This window comes from Gymnoscopelus braueri (genome assembly GCF_963280865.1).
Source record: "Gymnoscopelus braueri genome assembly, chromosome: 12".
In the NCBI taxonomy this organism is placed as follows: Eukaryota; Metazoa; Chordata; class Actinopteri; order Myctophiformes; family Myctophidae; genus Gymnoscopelus; species Gymnoscopelus braueri.
The window spans coordinates 26,763,030-26,780,057 of NC_137614.1; the positions used below are offsets into that span (position 1 = coordinate 26,763,030).

The window sequence follows — 17,028 nt, forward strand, 5'->3', positions numbered from 1 at the left end:
ATTTGGAAAATGTATGGTGGCATGTTTTCATCAAGCAAGCGGAAGTGTGCGTGCAAACGTTCACAGCAGGCACTCCTGCCAACTTTCAATGTACATGCCAATGTTAGCCAATAAGGACACACATGAGAAATTGGACAGATCCATCTTGATCACATGACTGTAGACGTAATGTGTACCTATTTGTGTGGGGGTTTTTTTGACAAAAATTATAGGAGTAAGATCATAATTTTTTGTGTGCAAAAATGGGCCTCCTGGGGCCGCTATACTAGGGCAATGTTAAAAGGGTGGCATTTGTTCCTCAACATAGTGTGAATGTGCGTGCAAAGTTTGACCGCAATCGGACGCTGCGTTCATGATTTGTACGTGTGTGCATGTGTGTGTGTGTGTGTGAGACTATGAACACACTGAAGACATAATTGAATGCAGGCAAACATTGAATAATAAAGTAATCAAATAATACAGATTCACAATTTGTGATGGGCAATATTACTTACGAGAGTAATATGTTACTTATTACTTATTACTCCTTTGAAAAGTAATAATATTATATTACTTATTACTTGGAATCAAGAGTATAAACCAGTAACTGGTTAATACAACCATATGGTAAATGCCTGAAGTCCTGCTTTATGAGGACAACTGTGAACAGTGTCCTTTTGTTGTGTATATTAGATGCTCAAGAAAAACAACACTGCTATCTGAAAAAGAGCATTCCTTGTCGGCACTTCAGTTGAGCTCAGCATGTCTGAAAAACTGAGGTCATAAAGAGAGTTCAAACGTGTGTGTGTGTGTGTGTGTGTGTGTGTGTGTGTGTGTGTGTGTGTGTGTGTGTGTGTGTGTGCAGTACTATACCATACAATGAATGTGTCTTTATAAGTTCTGTGCATTTGGGCCCAAGTAGTAGTGAAGGCATGCATTGATTTAATAATAATAAGTATTATTATTAATACAACTGCTACTACTACTACTTTACAACTTCTACTATTAGTGTACTACTACTACTATTACCACCACCACCACCACCACCACCACCACCACCACCACCACTAATAATAATAATGAATGTTGTATGTTATATATATTATGTTATGTATGTTTTTGTATTAATGTATTTATTATGGGGGGATCAGATTAAGCAATGACTCTTAAGTACTTAAACACCATTCATTGTTAAAACAATTCCTCAGTACATTCAAAATCTTTTCTGCAAATAGTTGATCTACAAGATACAACATGTTGCTACCCAATGTGTAGTAAGCTTGTAGATGTGCAATTGTCTGCAAAAGTTGTCTTTTTAATACAACATACGTTCAAAGTCTTAAGCCCTGTTTTACGAGGACAGCTGTGAACAGTCTCTTTTGTTGTGTAGATTAGATGTTCAAGAAAGTCAACACAGTTATCTCAGAAGCAACATTCCTAGTTGGCACTTGGCAGGAGGTCAGCATTATGACTGTGTGTGCGTGTGTGCGTGTGTGTGTGGGGGGGGGGGGGTGACTGACCGAAAGAGAGCAAGATAAGGAGAGGGAGACACTCAGTGAAGGATGACAAACAGGAAAATGACTTCTAGCAAAACAAATGTGAATTTGACCGATGTTAATTAGTGCCAAATGAAATGGGAAAAAGCTTTATGGCATTTGTGCAGCAACCTATGGGTATAAGTGATGACTCTGCATTATATTGACATTGACCGACCGAAAGAGAGCAAGATAAGGAGAGGGAGACACTCAGTGAAGGATGACAAACAGGAAAATGACTTCTAGCAAAACAAATGTGAATTTGACCGATGTTAATTAGTGCCAAATGAAATGGGAAAAAGCTTTATGGCATTTGTGCAGCAACCTATGGGTATAAGTGATGACTCTGCATTATATTGACATTCCACTGTTTATAAAACAAATGTGGCACAAATCAACCACATGGGTATAAGTGATGACTTTGCATTATATTGACATTCCACAGTTTATAAAACAAATGTGGCACAAATCAACCACATTGTGCATGTGTGTTAAACATTGTGCATAATAGTCAACGAATGCAAAGCGTGAAAGTCAGACATAACCAAAAGAAATGGATGCTGAAAATCAGACAATATACCTGTTGATAACATGACTACAGGAATAATGTGTACCAAAATATGTAAATAGCAGAACGTGTGTTTTGGGCAAAACACAACATAGTGGTAAAAATATCAGATTGGAAAACAAATTTGTGATTGGAATGGTTGTGGTGTTTTTGGGGCAAGGGTCTGCAGGAGACATATGATAATGTGAATTCACGTGGCAAGGATGGTTTAGCAGGCAAGATATCCAGGACTTATGATCAAAACATGAATCAACCTGTTACAGTGGCAGCATAAGGCTGATTGGAAAAATATCAGGTGGCATGTTTTGATCAAGCAAGTAGAAGTGTGTGTTCAAACGTTCACAGCAATCAAACGCAATCTAAATTAGACCTGCTGGTGGCGCTATAACAGGCCAATGTGAATGTGAAAGGGGGGGCATTTATTTCTCGGCCCAGTGGGAATCTGCATGCAAAATTTCACGGAAATTGCACACTGCGTTCATGTTTTGAGGCATTTTGTTCAAAACTGACCAATCCTGCAAACTTTGGAAGCCACTGTAAGCCAAATAGGATGGAATATGAAATATCGGGCAGATCCATCAGAATCACATGACTATGGAGATACTGTGTACCAGTATGCGTGATTTTTGGACAGAATCTGAATGAATAATATCCAAAAATGTATTGTACATAAGTCAAAAGCAGATGTGAAAAATGCAGTGCAGATGTTTTTCCTTGGCCTCTAAGGAGTGTGCGTGCAAAGTTTCACGCAGATCGGTGCAGTTATAGTTAAAAATGCAAATCAGCCTGTTATAGTGCCACCATGAGGCTGATTTGAAACATTTCAAGTGGCATTTCTTCCTCTGCCTAGTGGGAATGTGTGTGTGCAATTTTATGGAAATGGCAAGCTGCGTTCATGATTTGAGGCAGTTTGTTCAAAACGGACCAATCCTGCAAACTTTGGAAGCCAACCTTAACCAATGAGGATGGAATATGGGGAATCGGACAGATCAGGGTTGATCACATGACTATAGAGATACTGTGTACCGATTTACATGAGGTTTGGTTAAAAACTGTAGGAGTAATGGGAAAAAATGGGTTTTGCACAAATCGGCCTCCTGGTGGCGCTATGACAGGCCCAAGTGAAAAATGTGGGGCAGAGGTTCTGAATTGGCATCCAGGGAGTGGGTGTGCACAGTTTCGCAGCGACCGGGTCAACGGTGCCGGAGATTTGCTGCTAACACACGGACAGGACACACACACACACACGGACGGACGGACAGGGGGCAAAACATACTCTCTCGCCATGCCTTTCGGCCTGGCGGAGACAATAAACAACTTTATTAAGAGAGAAGTATTTAAAAGGTGAAAATATTTATATAAATTATTTAAGCCTGGAAAAACGCAAAAAAAGGGTACTTATTAAATATAGTATATAATCTAATTAAATATTAAATTAAATATTATTGCTGACGCAACGTCCATCATATATGTGCTGGATGTAGGAATCCACATCCACTGATGCACTGGGCAAAGTGCTTTGCGGTTGGGGGCTGTACAGTTCAGTACAGTGATGCTCTCAGACAGTGGTGCCTCTTTAGAGGGCCTGTCAGACCTTAATAGACCCCATGCCAAACTTCTTCAATCGCCTGATATGAAAGAGGCATTGCTGTGCCTTCTTCACCATGTGGCTGGTGGTGTGTTCATCCCAGGAAAGGTCCTCTGTAATGTGGACACCGAGAAACTTGAAGTCACTCCCTTCTCCGCTGTGATGCCGTTGATGTAGATGGGGGTGTGCTCCCATTTTGCCCTCCTGTAGTCCACAATCAGCTCCTTATTCTTATCAACACTGGTTACCCTGGCACCATCGCGTCAGGTTCTTGACCTCTTTCCTGTAGGCTGTCTCTTTGTCACTGTCGTGTCGTTGACCACTAGGTTGGAGTTGTGCGTGGCCATGCAATCAAGGGTGTACAGAGAGTAGAGGAGGGGGCTCAGAACGCAGCACGCAGTAAAGCAGGTGCATAATGTCTAACAAATTGGAAGGATGAGAGAAGGGAGAATGTCGAAAGAATAAAGCCAGAGGCAGGGATGACAGAGGCAGACTGAAGTCCTGGTCAATGACAGCTCATTAAAATTGTGCCAGATGATTACGATCTTCAGATCAAACAGAACTACAACCCCAGCCTAGTGATACAGTGCACAGTGCTTTGAAGAACAACAGTACTCAAAATACTAAAGTACAGTGACTAATACGGTATGCAAATATCATACGTAAATAAATATACAGTGGCCTACACACACACACACACACGCACGTACGCACATACGCACGCACTGTATGTACTATGTATGGGAGGGAGGGAGGGAAAGAGAGAGCCTATTTCACCTACACTGAGTGACACGTGTTGGACAGAATATTCTTCTCCAAGGACTGGCATAAACATTAAAAACATAGTTTTTGATGTGAATGCAGACATGGTAACTCGTTCCTCCTGTACATGCCAGATGATCTCATGAGAACACTTGATGTGTGCACTGTTGCTATATAGGCTATAGACTGAATCAACACATTGTATGGCAATTATATTTATGATAAATGAATAAACGTATGACTATTAATATTTAGCTACACTAACAATGGGGTTTGTATTAGGTCAAACACCAGTACTTTCTTCACAGAGTCTCAGTAAGACAGAACATTTTATTTGCAAACCATCTTATTTTATGATGCAGAATGTGCATTAAACAGAAAAAAAATATCACATTTGGAATCGTCATTTCAATACTGACTGAAAGCTTTTCATAACCAGATGATCAGATTATCTATTGAATAATAGAAAGACATTTAATTTGTTTTATGTAATTCTACTCTATTGATCCCATGTCTGAAATCGTTTGTCTTTTGCAATTACAAAGGTCTCCATAGCAACCACTGGATCTCTCTTCATGTTCCTTGAAAGGATTCTGTAATAACTCAGAGGCGCTCTACAGAGACGTGTTCAATCAACGGTTCTCTACTGGGTTGACACTGATCAGAATGTGTTGACCAAAAGGTATTGAAAAATGCAACAATTGTCTCCTGCCATTATAGTTGTTCTTTGTCTGCTACGCTGGCAAAACATCTCATAAAACACTTTTAGGTCTCAAGCCATTAATTGGCATAGCAACCCCATAAGCATTATTTTTGTAAACATTATTTCTGACTTAAGTTGTGGTCATATACAGACCATCTGCTGACGACACATCTGGCAGTGACAAGCCAGGCACAATCCACTGTTGTAATTGGACCACAGCTTGAGGCTGATACCCTCTAATTTGAGTTTGAATTGAAACTCTCCTGGGATGTATCGCAGCCTCGAATTGGTGTTGCTATGGTTGCAGTATCGAAATGATAGCAGTGCAAGGTGCTGTGATTTTAATTAAAACAGGGCCAAATGTACAGACTGACCGTTGTTTCTCACTGCTGTGGCTCAGCTGTACTAGTGCTGTTGTTCAGCTGTGGGATTACTTGGCAAAAAGCTTGTGACATTTAGGTGGATACGAAATTAATATATGACCATTGGGAATTTGGGTTTTTATTGGTGAGATTGGTGCATGTCATTATAGGCATATAACAATTTTCACAAATGTTATTTCAAAGATTTTCCTTTTTCAGAAATTTTCAAAAATAGCAAAAAAATAATAAAGCTGATCTACAAGCTCACAATGCATCACGCAAGCTTGTAGATCCGCTATTTTAAAAACAAGGGCTTAAGAGGTTAATGAAGGTTCTTGGCGTCTAAATGAATAAAACTATTCCCGCTACACAAGCTGTGGTATTGTACATAAGATGAAGATTCCGGTCATGTGGTCTGCTGCAACGTGTGTCTTTTAAAGCTATATTGAATGATTTATTTTGTGGGAGATGGTAACAAGTTCCAGAATGATATAGATCTATGAATAACTGTGTGTTTGAGGAGATTAGTTCTTGGAGAAGGAAGTGTCAAATGACCACGGCTGGCATTCCTGGTGTAATAATTGTGTGTGTTGGTTGATTTTAATAACTGTTTGCAAAGATAATCTGGTGTACAGAAGCTAAAGTACTGCATTAATATAGTGATGGTGAGGGTTCAACCACAGCCCCCTGAATTAATTGTGGCAATCACAAGTCACTCTGTGGCACTTTTCTCTGGACTGGTGGTGGAGCAAATTATTACAGACAGCTATCTCTTATATTCCCAAATGCACTGTAAGCAACGGATCTGTAGGTTTGAGGTCTAATCTAATCCAGTCCCCTATCACACCAGTTTAATTACACCACCGTACATACTGTACTGTGCACAGAGCAAATTAAAGTGATTATGACCTGCATCTCCCAAGTACAAAGGCAGGTCTTATGGTACAACTGTGATAAAAATGGTTCTTGCCTGAACTGTAATGGGAGCACAGGAGATGAGCAGTTGTCACGGCAACTGTATGTTCTTAATGTTTTTCTGCAGTGTTTTACCTGGATATGAAGGCATTAATTATTTTCCACTGCTAGTACACGACACACAATAAAAAAACTAAACTGCAGCTGTGCTATGTGCATCCTACACTAGTTGTGTTGAAGTGTTGCTTTGGGTGTCCAAACATTTACAAAGTGGGTTCTCAAAAAACTGAAGATCAATCAAGTGTGAGTCATTTTTAACTAATAGTCAACTCAAGTATAAACTTAATATGCCCGCACACTACCAACCGGCACGGTACAAGAGCAAAATGTATTAAAGAAGCAACATTTTGGTCACTGTTTATCTTCTTCAGGCCTGAAGAACCTCTAGTATCTTAAAACGCTACAGTTTGTGAAATTGATGATGCGCTCAGTCGCTCACACACTGCACACTGCCCTGTATACCGTGGAGTAGTGGATACGTAAGTGTAGTCTCACATAAACGTCAACATAATCGTTTACATTGGAAATGAATGGATATAATGTTATTTCGTAGAGCGTTGGCGAGGATGGTTTGGTTTGTATCGTTATACCTAAATTATTTGAAGTGGTCTGCCATTGTAAGTAGACATTAAGTGCTGTCTAAAGACCTGCGTAAAGATGTAGCCTACTTGTTACTTAGAGATTATAGAGGTTACAACTAATACTACTGTGCAGTATGTGTGGTGCAACAGCTTACATTTTTAGTAACGCTTAAGTCTTGACCTTAGAAGCTAATTATGCTATTTTGACCTTAGTGGGAGGTGGAGCAACTGGTGCCTGGAATCTGGGTGGCATCCAAGTGGCTCCAAGCTCCTGTGCGGTTGACCCCGCCCCAATTAATGTGATTGGCTGAGACACGCACAGCCCATTCCACTAGGACATATAGTCATGATACCGAAATGAAATACTCTCAAAATACCATTTCACTTGGTCTTTAACGTGGTTATAGTGCATCCTGTCAGTCAAAAAAGGCATGTGGTCTAAATGATCTCTACTTGTGTTCTTATTCCTTCGGGTGGTACTTGGCTTTTTAAAAATAGGCCTATTGCCTTACTGCTGCTGTGAGCAAGAAAGTTCAATTCAACAAACAACCATGGCTTCCAGCTCCTATAGTTAGATGCTGAAAATTTAAATGAATGTGCAGTGAAAAACAGGCTCAGACAAATTATTGTGCAACATGGTCTGTGACATCTGATGTCGACATCCAGTTAGGGAAACTTCTGGTAATGGTTCTGAACTTCTGCTGCAAGCATCCATAGTTCGTCAACTGATTTGTATCATGTTGTAGCTGTGTTGTTTCACATTGAAGCAGAAGAGCAGTCTCTTTTTCACAGTCACTCAAAAAAGCAAATTTTCAGAGGGGAGGTGTTAATGCTCTTGGGTGAAGAAAACAGTTATTTGAAAACAGATTGTGTCCCCTTGTACTGATATGTTTATCCGATTGATGGGACGGCAAACAATATCTTTCTGATAAAAACAAGAAGGTGAAGCAGTGATTGTTGAGTTCCACATACACATGCAGCCAGTTACCCAAGCTACGAGATGATGAGTTCATGCCAAAAATCTATACAAAAATGTAACTAACAAATAATATATTATTGATTCATGGCTATAGATAAAGATTTTCATCAAGATTGCCTATAATGCAGATCAAATTCACATTCAACTTTCACATTGCAAGTCAACAGGCGTAAAGGAGTGGGTGAAATTATTTCTCATACAAGCTCCCAACATACGCAGTTTCAAGAAGAGGTAAATAATAGAGAATGAAGGAAACAACAATAACAAAAAGGCACAATGTCAAATATTAATGATATAGTATGAGCAACGTCTAATACATTATATGCATATGGTGTAATAAAATGAGGCAGACATGCTTCTTGTGCAGGAACAAAAACAGTTGCACCAAATAATAGAATTTAGCAGCAGCAGATACTGTAAAATCACAATATCTTGTGCTGGTGAAATGTTTGCGACCTTTATTTAACCAGGAGAGTCATAATGAGGTTCGAGACCAAGTGAGACTTGGCAAAGAGCTGGAAATATTACTTAGCAGCAGATATCAGACATGTGGAAATATTACTTAGCAGCAGATATCAGACATGTAAGTGTATATATTCAAGTGCCAGTGCCAGTACAGCAGTGGAGGTCAAGTACATGTAGACAGCATAGAAAAGTGGAGATGTAGATCAAATAACTGTCTGTAGAGTAGTAACACTGCACATAGTACAGTAAGTGCTGCACAATTTTGCAATCATGCTAGCATAACCAGCAGTCTCCTCTGTACACATCTAATGTGATATTTTGTCTTCCTTCTTCAGACCTGCCATCTGAGTCAGAGTCCCATCTGAATTGTTAGCTGGCCTTCTTGATGATTTACTGTCAAAATGACCAGGGTGAGCTCCATTTGGAAAAAAAACTATGGAAATGCATTATCTAATGACATGTCCACGCCGACACTGTTGAATGAACAATCCACTCAGCCATGCGTACAAAGCTTGAAGCAGAACTGATTTTAAAAAGCATGACTTTATGTGTGACTCCAGTCCCTCAAAGACTTGTGATGCATTGTGAGCTTGAAGATCTGCTATTTCCAGCCAAATGTATGCCAAATGTTCATCCATTTTTGCAGAATGTTTACCAATTATGATTGATTGATTGATTTTATTTGGTGTCAAAAAAGCACTTTCCGACATACTGACTGTATGTCGGAAAGTGCATCACAGGGGATGAAAACACGATAAAGCCAGAGGGCTTATTTCCATTGCGGTCCTCTTCACCACAAAAAACACTAAATAACATGACAAATGACAACAATATATAACAATACATAACATCATAGGGTTAGGGTTAGGTACATCAGAAGCTAGACTCTAATAAATGTGCAATCAATGCAATTTAACATTATTCTTTTTACCCTATAGATGTGCAGTAAATGTATACAACCCATTTTAAATAAAGTGCTATGTACCTCCACTACATATAATAAAGTTTACAGTTTATCATATAAAGTGCTATACCAAACAGCCTATTAAAGTGCATATTATGGCATACATTTATACCATTTGAAACCATTTAGGTGACTAGCAGCAGCAGGGCAAGGGGCAAGTGACTAAAATAAATACATAACTAAAAGTAGAAATACTTGGATTTAGTTATTTTGAAGACATTTTTTAATAACTGTTTTAAAAGTGCTTAGAGACTCACTTGTTTTTATTTCCTAAGGCAAATTATTCCACTACACTGCTGCGCTGTACAAGAATCTATTCTTACCCATGAGGTTGTTAAATTCACATGGAAAAAAGTCTGTTTGACCCCGGGTGGAGTAGTCCACCTGTGAGTCTCACCCACGTTTCAAACGTAGTCAAACAGATACTTTTGTTACTATTTAGCATTTTCATATACTGCTCGCTTCTCTACTGTTGTCTACTGCTCCAACCCCAGATGTGTACATGGATGGATGAATCTTAAAGATGACCCAAATTAATTCGTTTTGAGCAGTCTGCACTTGTTTTTTTGCAGCTGTGAGAGGCCAGTGTACCATGAGGTGGCAGCTTAGTCAAAGTGACTCTGAACCAATGCCCCAGCCAAGATGTGTTGATTCCTCCAGGAATGCAGCTTTCCTAGCAAGGAATTGTATTCTTTGGTTTATTTCTTCTCCAGTTAAACATTTATCCAAAAATAAATCCAAGATCATTTATACTCTCTGTGGTCTTAATTGCACAGTCACCAATTTTGACAGCAAATCCTGGTGACTTAGCCAGCCTGACTCTGCAAACAAAAATCATGGCCTCAGTCTTACCTGTTTGCAGGGACAGCCTGTCAGCAAGCCACAAGCTCTCTGCAGCTCACTGCTCAGCCTGTCCTCTACCACAGATTTGTCTGAGTGTGCGACCACCAAAACAGAGTCATGCGCGTACAAAAAAGAGATCACATGCAACAGATGACAAGCCCAGAATAGGGATGTTAGGGTTCATGTGGTTAATGTATTGGCCAAGCAGTGTACAATACAATAGTCAGTTACGCACAACTTAAATAAAAACACTTTTTTGTGGATACTATCTTTTAACTCTATTGAAATCATTCCAAGATAGACATCTATCTACCACCAGGGCCAGTTGGTTGGATACGCAGTGATAATCCATTACAATATCCAGATGTTACTTCTTTCATAAATATAAACACATGACATGTAACATGACTTAGTAGGTCTCTCTGCAAGACAGCTACTCTTCCAGAGTAGTTACAGTCCTCATGAGGGCACTGATGAAAATAGACAAAATGTCTTTGACGGCACAATGTCGGTCCCTGCTGCTAAAAGCTCAATTGATCATTTGTAGCTTATGGGTCTCAATGGAGATGTTGCTTTCATGTCTGTGACACAATAGTATGACAGACAAAATATTTGAGACAGACAGACAGACAGACAGACAGACAGACAGACAGACAGACAGACAGACAGACAGACAGACAGACAGACAGACAGACAGACAGACAGAGAGAGAGAGAGAGAGAGAGAGAGAGAGAGAGAGAGAGAGAGAGAACTACTTGTATTAATCCCGAGGGAGATTCAGGAGATGTAGAATAACTTCGATCCACATATCCAAGTTGATGAGCTGACCATCAAAGTCAGGCAAACTTATGACAACTAAACAGAAGCTCATCTGAAAGGGGCAATCAATCTTTTTTAACAATCAGGTTTATAAGAACTTCTAAGGGTAGAAAAGAGTGGGAATATAATAAATGCAAGGTATTCATTAAAAAAAAAGATAGAGGTCTGTTAGGAGTGTTTTTTTGTAACAAATACAGTATACCAATAGAGCTTAAAATGTACACTGTTTATGCATTTGCTTTTAGATTAAAATGTTTAACACAGACAATGCTTAAAACAAACAAATGCATTGACCATGATTAGTTGACTTTATGGCTGACCATAGTTGTAGCAAGTTGAAAAAAATGGCGGTGTGTACCCCTAGGGATAGCTGGATGGACTATGTGAGAAAAAGTGGAATATTGATCTGTTACATCTTTTACTAGCCCAACTGTTGAATAGAAGCCAATATTTGCTGTAAAGCGGTTTTATTTAGAACATATTGACATAAAAACTGGACTTACTGAATGGCCAGTTTCAAATAAATCTGCCTAGGAGGAGGCACTAATTGCATCTCTTTCACTCCATTTCTTATTTGTAATGTTATATTCTTTAAAAGGAGAATTATCGTTCATAGCATCTGCAAAAAAGCAAAATGTTGTAGTTGGGTCAAGGGGGTACTTGAGTTCAGAAAGGGGGTACCGAAGAAAGTGAGAACCAATGGATTAACCCATCAATTGGGAGTCCTGCATCAGGCTGCCACAGAAAACATCCTGTCATGACCTCACAATCACAAAGCTACAGCACATTTCTAAAGTCCAGGTGTCAGAGAACAAGTCTGCCTACCAAGGTCATACATACTATAATAGTAATTTCTGAAAAACGTGTATGCATATTTTAACTTCAAAATAAGTATCTTCTTAAAAGGTGCTATTTCTTTGTTAAAATTAGTGTTAAATAGCTCAATATTCCCATAGCTATAAAGAGTGTTTGTTCAATAACAGGGGCCTCCTTGTCTCTCCAGTGCTTTAGTAAACAGAAAATACACTTACGAAATAAAACTTGGACCCAATCCTTAGCAATGCAATTCCACTGAAAAGTGTAAAAGAGACCCTAAGTCCCCATGTAACGTGTAGCCTATCGCTGCCCTCATTTTTGTTAATTTGCCTATGCTTTTTTTTTTTGATGGTTCTTGATTTTTCTGCAAGGCAGACAACTCCCTCTTCTGGCAGTATTAGAGATAATCCACAACCGAATTGTGTCTAATTTGATCTCTATCCCTCAAAAATAGTCCATGATTTAGCTTGTATCCTGACACATTTTTATTATATTTATTAATAATATTGAAGAGAGATATCTGTTCTTAAAAAAAAGAAAAACAATGTTATTGTATTTTCATAAATTTAAAGGTAGGGTAAGTGATATTTTTGGGTTAAAACAAAAAGTATTTTGTTAAAAGGTTAAAGCACTATATTCTGATAGTAATCATTGCTATAGAGTGTTTGTTCAGTAACAGGAGTCTCCCCGTCTCTCCAGCTCTTTAATAGGTAGGTGTCAGAATCTCAGCCAATCAGGAGAAAGTACCCATTTTTAAGCTTCATTTTTATAGTGTTCCAGTTCCAATTTTGCCTGCTCATTTCTTAGTGTCATCACTTCCAATTTCACTTGTTTAAATATATCCTGATTGAGTTCTCTATCCTGATTGGATAAAATTGGAAATGAAACTGATGCATTTTCTGTTTTATAAAGAGCTGGAGAGACAAGGAGACTCCTTTTACTGAACAAACACTCTATAGCAATGAGTACTATCAGAATATAGAACTATTTAACACTTATTTTAACCAAAGAAAATCACTTACCCTACCTTTAACTAACGGGATAAAGAAATTGCCAAGAAAGGAACAGAGATCTAACAAGCCATCCTGACAGTGACCAAAACCTGTAGTTTATACAAACTAACTGATGAGGCAGCAATTAGCCCCAGGAGAGTGAGTTGGGGTCAATCTGTTTTCCTGCTAGTCCCTCTACTGGAGCGGACAAGTTCTTCGAAATAATATGCGTACTTGGTTGTCCCCATTATTACCCTAACGGTACATATCCACAAGCAGAAGGGAAGAGATGGAGCAGGTTCTTTCCCCAGAACAAGAAAACAACCAGACATTGGAAGCTTGTAAGGGGCATCCCAAATGTATAATTTATTTTCCCCCAATCTGGGAACTCATTCGGTAAAAAAAAAGAAAAAATATATATATTTAAAACAAATATCATCCCAACGTTAAGTGGCTCGCTTTCAATATCCCAGTCCCAAATTAATAAGCTTTAAACCAAATGCATGGAACTGTTGTCAGGAAAAAACAAACAAAAAAAAACACTGATCTTATGTCAGTAACTGTGCTGATTATTTAGTACAAAGACATATGTATATTTACCAGCAGGTCTCGACATTTAGAGCAAAGTATTGATTCAAATATTCCATGGATTCTTTAACAGGAAAAAGTCAATATCACAATTCTTTAAGTTTACCGTCCACGGACCGTCACCTACTACACAACTTCAACTGATGTCTACAGTACATTTCTGGCTTAGCTGTTATACAGTGGAACTACCCTGTCTATAGTTGCTCTGCAGATGGGGCATGTCTTTGGCTCTGGCAAGGCCTGGTAGCACTGTGTACAGGTGCACACGTGACCACACTCAAGGAAGACCGAGGTCCTTTCCCGGCTCAGGCAGACGGTACAGGCACTGGGAGAAATACTGGCTTCCTCTACGTTCAGTTCACGCATGCGCTTCCTCTGTTGCTCCTTGAACTCCTCCAGCATCCTCCTCTCTTTCCTCTGCCGTCTGTGCTGCACATACTGCTTCCACAGAATGAAGAGGAACGTGGAGCAGGCGGCGATACCAAAGGCTACAGTCAGAATGCGCCATATTTTGAGTCCATTCTCCTCCTTCGTCAGCAGAGAGTCGTAGTCCAGCCGACTGAGGAAGTACCGGAAGCCCTGCTTGGGCGGTTGGAGCTTGACCAGGCTGTTGTCCAGCACCAGCTCTCCCACTCCTGTGATACTCTCCCCGAGCCGTAGCATCTCCTCAGTCTCGTGGATACCCTTAGGCCGCTCACCACTGATGAAGTGGCCAATAACATTGGTGATGGACTGAACAGTAGGGTGGAAGTTCTCGTACGTAGTCTCCAGGTCCAACTCTGCGGCGTCCAGTGGCCGCATGATGCGCACAGTCGCTGTAATGGCTTCATCGTGGGATGCGAGGACGAAAGGAACAGTGTTGGTGCGCTGGTGGATTATCTTCTCTGTGTCATTCCTGTTGTTTAGAAATGACTCAATGTTAGTGTTTTCACATATGGACAGTGTTAATTTAACTTCTTAAACATATACTTTGTGGCGAAAACAGACAATCTACAAGCTCACCACGCATGATTGTGAGCTTGTAAAACAGCCTTACTTTTATTTACATATGAAACTTTCTGAAATGTTGGGGTATTTTTTGTTAATGTTCACCAAAATAAAGGACGCCAAATTGAAAGTAGTTAACTGATTAGAATGTGTTAAAATGGACCCCTGTTAATTAACACAGATTTTGCTGTAGTTATGATTCAACACATTGGCTGGGCTGGCTCAGAATCATTACAAGTAGGCCATATCCATCTTCGGTTTGAGGGATTTTTTTTGGTTTGTTAAATACTTTGTCTAACAGGTCCGTTCATGGATAAGCAGTCCATCCTACAATAGCCCGACTTGCACTAAATATTAAATCACATGAACCATAGCTTGCGTCCCTATTCTGCGCATGTCATAATAGGTAAACATTCAGCAAAAACAGGTGAACATTCAGCGAAAATAAGTGAACATTCGGCACAAATAGCCGATCTACGAGCTCACAATGTGTTGCAATGCGACGCATTGTGAACTTGTAGATCTAGATTGTAGATATGCTTTTTAACATACAAAGCATATAGGGTTTAATTGGTTAAACAGCTTTGTTTTCATTGCAGGAGGATGCACCACTTACCAGAGATGAGTGGTGCGATTCCATACCATCTTCTTTTCCTTCAGGGTCAGCCTTTCAATGACGCCTTCACAATTGCCAACAAACTGACTGTTCAGAGTCTCCTTCACAGATCTCACAGCACCTTGAATACACATACAATATAAAGACACAAGATTAAAGCTAACCCATGTGTGACAGGTAAGCTTACACCATTTATAGTGTACCAAAAATTAAATGGTCTCACACCTTCTATCACAGCATATGGAACACATCTTCCAGGAGCTGCTGACAGGATGCTTTTCAAATCCTGATCAATGGATATCTTTTTCGCTCCCTGTGGAAGGCATATGTAATTGAAAAATTGAACAATAACTGCTTGAGACATTTATTGTTCAGGAGGGTAGTGTCTCTGTAATATGGCTGACCTTTAATCTGGAGACTATTGTAGCCCTTCTCTTGTAAAGTGAATAAAAGACTCCAGTCAGGGCCGAGGTGGTGGCAAGAACCACCACTTGTGCTGGTGAAATCTTCCCACTAGAATCCATCATGTGTGATCATCAGTTTTAACTGCAGCAAACAAACAAACAAACAGGATATTTGAGTCTGAAGATCACATGACAGATCACTGGAGTCATGTGAAGTTAATACATTGAAAATACTGTATGATCATAGATGTATCGATAAAATACATCTATGATAGTCTTGATCCAAGGCTAACTGTATGAATTCTTCAAAAGGTTTGGGTTAAATTAGCTGTAGTGTTAACATATTAAGCGGTTTCTAAGTTCCATTCATAAATGACCACAACATCTATACAGACAGTTGTCACAATTTATTTGTTTTGGTTGTTAAGTTGGACAGTAACATCAAGATGGCTTAGTGGGGCAACAGCATGTTCTGGATCCACGCTAAGAAACATTAGCTAACTAGCTCTTTAGCCTTGGATCAAAACTATCATAGATATATTTCATCGAGTCTGACTTTTACTTTTGTATCTATGATAGATATGCAAATATAATATCCAAGGCTAGCTCTTTATTTTAAACAACAGTGACCTTGACTTATGCTTGATACTGTATAAAGTAAACGGATACAATAACATGATGTACATGATGGCAGGTTAAGTTAAACAGAGCAGTGCAAACGCTTCAGTTCTCAGTAAAGTAGCTAAAGCTCTGCCATTGTTTTTGGTTAATTTAGCTACTAGCTCAGCTGGACTGTTTTAGCGTTGCCTGATGTCACCCCGATGTCAGCTGACCTGGCCTGTCAATAGTGCAGATATTGAAGGTTGCTCAAATAATTAAATGCTAAATTACTACATTTACGATGGGAAGTAACTATACGTGCAAGCGAAAGCGAATCAAATACACATTTTACTCACCCAGCTCACACACTGTGATAAACAACACCCATTCCATACAGTGTTGCCAGATTTTGTGAGAGAAATAAGCAACCAGGTCTAGGAAAACAAGCCCAAAAGAAGTGACACTTAGGCCACATGAGCGCTTTAGGCTTTTTTCAAAAAAATATTTAATTAAAATGAATGAAACATTCCAACAACACAAATAGCCTACATTTTAATTTGGGTGGTCCATGATGACATGACAATATTTGAGAACCACTGATTTAAATAATATATTTTTTAAATTGGAAGCAAGTCCAAATAAGCAACTATACTTTAGAAATAAGCCCAAAAACCTCAACCCGCAACTACCAATATTTAATAGCAACTTTACAGAAAAAGAAGCCCAAAGTCGCTTATAATAAACGGACTTGGCAACACTGATTTCATGTCTGTACAAGTCGTACAAGTCTGTAGACAATTGCAGTTTTCGTCTTCACCAGAAGATGTCAGTAAACAATCATTTAAGTTACCAACTGCTTATTGTTTAATATTACATTCGCTCATCATAATTAGTCCATGAGC

General features: G+C 39.3%; 1 protein-coding gene across 1 annotated transcript; it reads right to left on the reverse strand.

The window, feature by feature from the left end:
• Positions 1-13,214: 13,214 nt before the first annotated feature.
• Positions 13,215-16,507, reverse strand: mul1 (mitochondrial E3 ubiquitin protein ligase 1). Its single transcript, XM_080444721.1, has 5 exons — positions 16,483-16,507; positions 15,527-15,668; positions 15,348-15,435; positions 15,123-15,243; positions 13,215-14,414 (listed from the first exon to the last, which is right to left on the reverse strand). Exons 2-5 carry the CDS (start codon positions 15,647-15,649, stop codon positions 13,685-13,687), a joined length of 1,062 nt encoding a protein of 353 aa, XP_080300847.1. The 5' UTR covers positions 15,650-15,668; positions 16,483-16,507; the 3' UTR covers positions 13,215-13,684.
• Between the last annotated feature and the right edge of the window lie 521 nt (positions 16,508-17,028).

What these genes read in the sequence shown, in the direction of transcription:
- mul1 (XM_080444721.1), bottom strand. Translation starts at nt 15,649, where the DNA reads ATGATGGATTCTAGTGGGAAGATTTCACCAGCACAAGTGGTGGTTCTT. An exon ending in TCCATATGCTGTGATAGAAG is followed by an intron (nt 15,244 to 15,347) that starts GTGTGAGACCAT and finishes TGTGTATTCAAG; the next exon opens with GTGCTGTGAGATCTGTGAAG. An exon ending in AATCGCACCACTCATCTCTG is followed by an intron (nt 14,415 to 15,122) that starts GTAAGTGGTGCA and finishes TCTAAACAACAG; the next exon opens with GAATGACACAGAGAAGATAA.